Below are 8578 nucleotides of genomic sequence, written 5' to 3'. Positions count from 1 at the left end.
CCGTCCTCCTATGTGAGGGACCCTTGGAGGGGTGAAGGGGGCTGTGAATGTTGTCATCAGTGCTTTATTTCTATGGTGATAACACATTATAGTAGGACTATTATACAGCCCAGATCACTGATTGCAGTAATTACAGGACTTCATATGATAACTGAGATTTATTACCTCTCACTGTTAAATATTTACAGCCGGCAATAAAAAGTGCAGAAACAGAGAAAAGCAAAACTAAATTATAATAGGAAAAAAAGGCCCCTCCCACTTCTGTATCACATAGACTGAATGCACCACCAATCATATGCTGCTCCCTGTGATGTCACCAGTCTCCAGGCAGATTTCTCCTTTAATGGCGGTACCATGCTGCTGTTGCTTCCCCCTTATACCTTTATATAACCTCTATATACCCATAACACAGCATGAAGCGGCTCGGTGAAGGTGGCTGTGAAGGTGTGTAAGTGTCTGATGGGGTCACACAGCTCATAAAAGGACAGCCGCCCAGCCTCGTAATCCAGACAGATCCTAAATCTATCACCGGAGATCTGGTGACGTAACCGGATCTGTTTACTGTCATGTGTCACTGAATACTGATTGTTTTCATGACACCAAAGTCCTCTACATAAACTCCAGGACTTGTTATTATATCCAATGTATGACTGGCGCCCCCTTCTGTCATGTCTCATTGAAAACTGATTATATAACTGCCCTCCACATAAACCCCAGGACTTTTTATTACATCCAATGTATGACTGATCTCCCCTCCTGTCTATACTGGGGTAACACATCCCCACCCTCCACCACCCTGATCCACCGACCTCCACATCCCAGTAATGTCGTCCTGAAGTAAATCCCCTCCTGCTCATCACCTGAGGATATTCCTGGAATCTCTCCGATGTTTCTGGACGATTCTGCTCAACATTTTTCCAGGTTGCAGTTTTCATGTCTTCTGATATATTAAGTTTATTAGAAGCTGTGTTTACATCCAGTAATATGTCTGCAGGACCCTGCCCATAGATCCCTGCACCTCCTGCAGCCATTACCTTCCCCCCAACACCCCCAGTCCTGACAGTTACATCATCACCCCCATATTCTGTACCTGACAAAGGTAAGTCTTGTGTGCGACGGGGTGGAGATCGGAGGCTGCGGGGTTGTGGCCTCATTACTTTTGGTTCTGCGGGCGAAATGGGCTGTAGATATGTCATTATATCATTGATACCTGTTTGTAACATCCCTGTAATTCCATCAACATGTCCCCTTGTGTCCTCCTCACCTCCATCAGGACCCCTTGTGTCCCCATCACCTCCATCATGTCCCCCTGTGTCCTCCTCACCTCCCTCCTCCTCAGGATCACACAAGTCCCCGGTGTCTGGCTCCTGTAAGACAGTCAGTGGATCAGTCATGTTACACAGCTCCTCCATGTGCCTCATCTTCCTGGACAGCTCGTCCTTCTTTACTTCCAGCTTCTGGATGACATCAGACAGTGACAGTGACATCAGCTCTTCCTGCCTGGAGATCTCCCTCAGGACCCTATTCTCCAGGTCATTCAGCTGTCTCCTGATGTCTATAAACAGGGCAGTGACTCTCTCTACTTCCCCAGATGCTTTTTCTTGATCTTCTCGCCAGCACTCCTTCAGACTCCGGACTCTTTCCTCAATCTTCTCTCTCTTTGTGATCAGTTTTTGGAGAATATTTCTCAGTTTCTCCTTCTTCTTCACAAAGGCCTCATCCAGCATCTCCACCCGATGGCCCCGATGTTCTCCGGCCAAACTGCAGGACACACAGATACAAGCGTCGTCCTCGGTGCAGTAATATTCCAGGATCTTCTTGTGGACAGAACATTTCCTGTCCTCCAGGTTGGCGCTGGGCTCAGTGAGGACGTGTTCTGATGACTTGCTGTGAACTCTCAGGTGGTGATCACACAGCGAAGCCTCACAATGCAGACAGGATTTAACAGCTGGTACAGGAGAGTGAATGCAGTAAGTGCAGCGGATCCCGGTGATCTCCTCCTGATTCGGCTGAGTAGACATGATATGTTCTGCTACGTTATGTAGAGTTACGTTCCTCTGCAGCGCCGGCCGCTCCTGGAACACTGCTCTACATTCGGGACAGGAATAAACTCCAGCACTATCTTGTTTCTTCAGGAACTCATCCATACAGACCCGGCAGAAGTTGTGTCCACATCTCAGGGTTACAGGGTCTGTAAAAGTGCTCAGACAGATGGAGCAGCGCAGCTCGTCTCTCAGATCGGCAGTCGCCATGGCTGACACTACTCAGAAGCCAAGAGTCTAAATGTGACCTGTGTTACAGACTGGAGGGATTTCCAGCATGTTCTTCTTTATTATAGACTTTGGTCTTTGGTTCTCCAAGGAGATAAGCATTATCATCAAGTCTCCCTGCGTTGTAAGCCCTAGAGGGCAGGGTCCACCACTTCTATTATATCTCTATATCTGCCATCCCGATTATAGAATACTTTGTCATAAAGTGCCGAGATTAATCATCATAACTCTGCGAAGGTTTTCAGAAATCCGGGTCCAGATACATGAAGAAGCAGGAAGTCACAATCAACCGGACATCATAATGACATACGGGGATGTGAGTGGAATTTAGATTGGTTTCCAGAAATGGTTCATTCTGATGACCCCTTTAAGATATTCTGAGAGGTTATCATGCCCCGTTCATGAACCATGAAACAATTTTTAATCTTGTACTTTTCCCGGAATTATGGAAACGAATATTTGCCAATTTATCTCAGAAATGGTATCAGGAGGCACCTAGAAGGGCTGAGTGTGGGGGGGGTTGTCCTTTAACTGCTCTGTTTGCACGACATCTGCAAATACCAATGTGTTTACGCCAAAAATTATATTTTAGCTTGGGAAAATCATCTTGTAGCCAAAAATGTATTTAACCATCGATCTTGGACATGTGACACTTGTATAATCCATCCCATATCTGAGTGGTTGTACGGATCAAGTGCTGAACATGTTGGAAAAAGTCAAGAAAAAAGAAGCCAACATTTGGCGGGACATGCATAGCCCCAGTAAATACATAGAACTGAATATGATCCTGAGGGGGTAAGATTAAAAAAAGATCCCACATCTGAGTATTCTGAGGAATTGAAAGAGAAGTGCTACCATATACTTTCAAGTTGTTCTATTGATCTGATGAAGTTGATTGTTGAATATGAAACAAATAAATTAGAACAACTAAAAAGTGACATGAAGGAAATGGAAGAAACTTTAATTAATTTGGTAAAACCAGAAGAATGGGATCTAATGAACAAGAAACGGAAAATTAACATCTCTAAAATGGAAGAATCGATTATGGAAGTAAAAAAAAATAAGTTGGAGACAAAAAAGATTATGAGACAAAAGACATCAATAACGAATAAAAGAAAGGAAATGTTAAAGGGGTGGTCTCGCGAAAGCAAGTGGGTCTATACACTTCTGTATGGCCATATTAATGCACTTTGTAATATACATCGTGCATTAAATATGAGCCATACAGAAGTTATTCACTTACCTGCTCCGTTGCTAGCGTCCCCGTCGCCATGGTTCCGTCTAATTTCGGTGTCTTCTTGCCTTTTTAGACGCGCTTGCGCAGATCCGTCTTCTCCCTTCTTCTCCCTTCGGCTCCGCTCGGCAGCATCGGCATTTTGGCTCCGCCCCCTTGTACGCATCATCGCGTAGCTCCGCCCCATGACGTGTGCCGGTTCCAGCCTCCTGATTGGCTGGAATCGGCACATGACGGGGGCGGAGCTACGCGATGACGCGAAAAGGGGGCGGAGCCAAAACTCCGATGCTTCCAAGACCAGCCGAAGGGAGAAGATGCATCTGCGCAAGCGCGTCTAAAAAAGCAAGAAGACACCGAAGTTAGACGGAACCATGGCAACGGGGACGCTAGCAACGGAGCAGGTAAGTGAATAACTTCTGTATGGCTCATAATTAATGCACGATGTATATTACAAAGTGCATTAATATGGCCATACAGAAGTGTATAGACCCACTTGCTTTCGCGAGACCACCCCTTTAAGCCTATTCTGAAAAGGAAAAGAAAACATAATAAAGTAACCTTTACCACTACCGACACGGAGGGGAATACCACTGAGAGGGATTCCTCTAGCTGCAGTATGTCTAGCCCAGAACCTGGCACCTCGAGTAGCAATCTTAGAAGGAAGGTGCAAAAAAACGAGGTAATTCAGAAAGGAGGTATCCGAGCAGGAACAAAAGGTGATAAACAGTAATGTGATGGTGTTGCCCCCTTCGTTATTACCAAACAACAGATATGTCTGCTAAACAAGGGATTTATTATCCCCAAGTATTTTTTCATCAAATACAAAAAAAACCCCAGTGGCTAAAAAATAAGGTTTTTTTCAGATGCGGTAGTCCCCGCTGCAGCGCGCGTCGTCTGACTGCCAAGAGAGGAAGTTCTTTGAATAGTGAGGGCTTCAAAGAACATAAAATAATGAGCTACATTAACTGCGACACTATTAATGTGATATATAGAATTGTATGTACAAAATGTAACGAGAGTTATATCGGTTACACGACACGCAAGCTGAAAACCCAAAGAGCGGAACATATAAGGTATATGAAGAAGGCCATGGTCAATAGCTCAGGAGCAGCAAAACATTTTCTGGAGAAGCATGCAGGTAGTTTGGAAACTTTTTCTTTTTTTTGGCATTGAAAGGGTCCTCAGTAAGAAGGAAGGCATAGTCAGTCAAGAATGAGTCTTCAAAAGAGAGCCATATTGGATACGAGCATTAGATACAAGGCATCCTACAGATAGGAATTGTACAACAGATCTTTGGTACATTTATTAACTGTGAATACATCTGTTTAATATATATATATTATATACCTTGTATGGATAAAGTTGCCTACTGATCTCTTTAACTATGGAATTATGTTATATTATAATAATTTATTTTTGGTTCATATGTAGAGATGAGCGAGCACCAAATTGCTCCAGTGCTCGTTGCTCGAGTCGAACTTTCCGCGATGCTCGAGAGTTCGTTTCGAGTAACGAACCCCATTGAAGTCAATCGACACCGCAAGGGGAAAGCCATCTGCACTCTGCCCCCTACCCAAGTCAGTCAGTGTCTTTGTGCCAGACAGGTAAAACACCGCAATGGGAAGTCTGTGTGCACCCACAGCATAGGTGGGTCCTAGGCGACCCAAGACATGAACCATGAAGAAATCAGAGTGCCCAAACATGGCAGACTTTCACTGCGCCGAGGACATAGGCCTCTGCACAAACCCTCAGCAATCGAGAGCATGAAGCGGACTCTGATGCCAGTGCAGCTGTGAACATCTCATTAACGCAGTAACGCTCCTCTTCAGTGGCCCAAACAAGTTCCTCAGATAACTGTGGTAACACGAGAGAAAATACATATTGGCCTCGGCCCACAATTGATGCCCTAGTCAGTCAGTGTTTTTGGGCCAGATAGGTAAAACACCGCGATGGGAAGTCTGTGTGCACCCATAGTATAAACAGAACCCTGTAACATTCCAGTAGAAAAAGTATAAGCAGACCCCAGTAACATATATGTGGCACAAGTATAGGCAGACCCCAGTAACATATATGTGGCACAAGTATAGGCAGACCCCTGTAACATTTATGGAGCAGCAGTATGGACAGACCCCTGTAACATTTACATGGCAGAAGTATAGGCAGACCCCTGTAAGATTCTTGTAGCAGAAGTATAGGCAGACCCCTGTAACATTTAAGTGGCAGCAGTATAGGCAGACACTTGTAACATTTATGTAGCAGCAGTATAGGCAGACCCCTGTAACATTTATGTAGCAGCAGTATAGGCAGACCCCTGTAACATTTACGTGGCAGAAGTATAGGGAGACCCCTGTAACATTTATGGAGCAGCAGTATAGGCAGACCCCAGTATCATTTCTGTAGCAGCAGTATAGGCAGACCACAGCACCATTTCTGTAGTAGAAGTATAGGCAGACCCCAGCACCATTTCTGTAGTAGAAGTATAGGCAGACCCCTGTAACATTTATGGAGCAGCAGTATAGGCAGACCCCTGTATCATTTACGTGGCAGAAGTATAGGCAGACCCCAGTAACATTCTTGTAGCAGACGTATAGGCAGATTACGGTAACATTTTTGTAGCAGCAGTATAGGCAGACCCCTGTAACATTTATGTGGCAGAAGTATAGGCAGACCCCTGTAACATTTTTGTAGCAACAGTATAGGCAGACCCCTGTAACATTTACGTGGCAGAAGTATAGGCAGACCCCTGTAACATTAATGTGGCAGAAGTATAGGTAGGCAGATCCCAGTAAAATTTCTGTAGCAAGAGTATAGGCCAACCTCTGAAACATTGGGGTACCATGAGTGTAGGCGAAGACCGGAAAAATTAGTTGGATAATAATAATAATAATAATAATAATAATAATCTTTATTTGTATAGCGCCAACATATTCCGCAGCGCTTACATAGACAGGGGGGATACAGAAAGACAAAATACAAACATTACAGAACCACGGTTACATATAGTAATCAGTTGATGGAAACAATAGGGGTGCGGGTCCTGCTCCAACGAGCTTGCATACTACAAGTAATGGGGTGATACAGAGGGTAAAGGGCTGGAGATGTGCACGGTATGGCGAGGTGGAGAGTGAGCGATGCTATACACATAGACAATGGTCAGACATTTAGCCGTGTGACGGCAGAAACAGTGTGACTGCAGGAGCGGTTTATGATGGCTAGCAGGGATTGCAGTCAGTAGGTCAGGGAGCATGTTATCAGGCGGAGTACAGAGGGGTTTGTTTAGGGAATTCGGTATGCCTCCCTGAAGAGGTGCGTTTTTAGAGCACGCCTGAAATTCTGCGAGTCCTGGATTGCTCGGGTAGCCTTTGGTAGTGCGTTCCAGAGGACCGGTGCTGCTCTGGAGAAGTCTTGGAGGCGGGAGTGAGAAGTTCGAATGAAAGGGGCGCTCAGTCTGGTTTCATTAGCAGAGCGGAGAGCCCGGGCTGGTTGATGGATTGAGATGAGGGAGGCGATATAGGGGGGCGCTGCACTGTGGATGAGGGATACAATATAGGGGGGCGCTGCACTGTGGATGAGGGATACAATATAGGGGGGCGCTGTACTGTGGAGGGCTTTGTGGATGAAGGTAGCGAGTTTGAATTGAATTCTGTATTTAACGGGCAGCCAGTGCAGTGACCGGCACAGGACAGAGGCGTCCGAGTAGCGGCTGGACAGGAAGATGAGCCTGGCTGCCGCATTCAGGATGGACTGGAGAGGGTAGAGTCTGGTGCAGGGGAGGCCGATCAGCAACGAGTTGCAATAATCGAGCCGGGAGTGGATGAGGGCGACAATAAGCGTTTTTAACGTCTCCACAGTGAGAAAAGAGCGGATTCTTGCGATGTTCTTGAGGTGCAGCTGACATGTTCGGGCCAGAGATTGGATGTAGGGGGCAAAGGAGAGATCAGAGTCAAATATGACCCCAAGGCAGCGGGCGTGTTGTCTAGGAGTTATGGTGCCACACACTGAGATGGAGATGTCAGGAGGAGGTCGGTTAGTGGAGGGTGGAAATACCAGTAAGTCAGTTTTAGAGAGGTTTAGTTTTATGTAGAGAGAGGACATGGTGTTAGAGACAGCGGACAGACAGTTAGTGATGTTTTGGAGGAAGGGTGCAGAGATGTCACGGGCAGAGGTGTATAGCTGGGTGTCATCAGCGTACAGGTGGTATTTGAGGCCAAAACTCCTGATGGTTTGTCCAATAGGGGCTGTGTAGATAGAGAAGAGAAGGGGGAGGAGGACTGAGCCCTGGGGGACCCCAACAGCAAGGGGAAGAGGAGGGGAGGTGGAGCCAGCAAAGGAGACACTGAAAGAGCGGTCAGATAGGTAAGAGGAGAACCAGGAGAGGGCAGTGTCCTTTAGGCCAATGGAGCGTAGCATACTGAGGAGGAGTTTGTGGTCAACAGTGTCAAACGCTGCAGAAAGGTCGAGGAGGATCAGTAGGGAGTAATCGCCCCTCGATTTGGCTGTCAGTAGGTCATTGGATACCCTAGTAAGGGCAGTTTCTGTCGAGTGTTGAGGTCGGAAGCCAGACTGTAGGGGGTCTAGGAGAGAGTTCTCTGATAAATAGCTTACAAGGCGGGAGTAAACTAGGCGTTCTAGTAGTTTGGAGATGAAGGGGAGGTTTGAGATGGGTCTGTAGTTGGCAGCATCAGTTGCGTCCAGAGTCGGTTTCTTTAGCAGTGGGGATATGATGGCGTGTTTGAAAGAAGAGGGAAAGATGCCAGAGGTCAGAGAGAGGTTGAATATAGTGGTGAGATGGGAGATGACCACTGGGGAGAAGGAACGGAGGAGGTGTGAGGGGAGAGGGTCGCTAGCGCAGGTGGTGGGGCGAGCAGAGAGGAGCAATTTGGAGACTTCTTCCTCTGTTGCTGGTCTGAGTACAGACAGTGAGCAGGAGCTAGCTGCAGTGCTGACAAGACTAAGGTCAGGGCTAGTCTGGGATTGGGAAGTTATTTCCTGACGGATGTCGTCTATTTTCTTTTTGAAGTAAGCAGCCAACTCTTCAGCACTGAGATCCGTCACTGGGGGCTGCGGTTTTGGG

General features: G+C 46.5%; 1 protein-coding gene across 1 annotated transcript; it reads right to left on the bottom strand.

Moving 5' to 3' along the window:
- Positions 1-374: 374 nt before the first annotated feature.
- On the bottom strand, positions 375-2252 carry LOC136610076 (E3 ubiquitin/ISG15 ligase TRIM25-like). The gene is made up of 3 exons (XM_066589344.1): positions 1325-2252; positions 713-1090; positions 375-607 (listed from the first exon to the last, which is right to left on the bottom strand). Exons 1-3 carry the CDS (start codon positions 2250-2252, stop codon positions 375-377), a joined length of 1539 nt encoding a protein of 512 aa, XP_066445441.1.
- Positions 2253-8578: the final 6326 nt, after the last annotated feature.

The sequence above is a fragment of the Eleutherodactylus coqui genome, chromosome 2 (genome assembly GCF_035609145.1).
Source record: "Eleutherodactylus coqui strain aEleCoq1 chromosome 2, aEleCoq1.hap1, whole genome shotgun sequence".
Lineage (NCBI taxonomy): Eukaryota > Metazoa > Chordata > Amphibia > Anura > Eleutherodactylidae > Eleutherodactylus > Eleutherodactylus coqui.
This window is presented reverse-complemented; position numbering and strand designations above follow the sequence as displayed.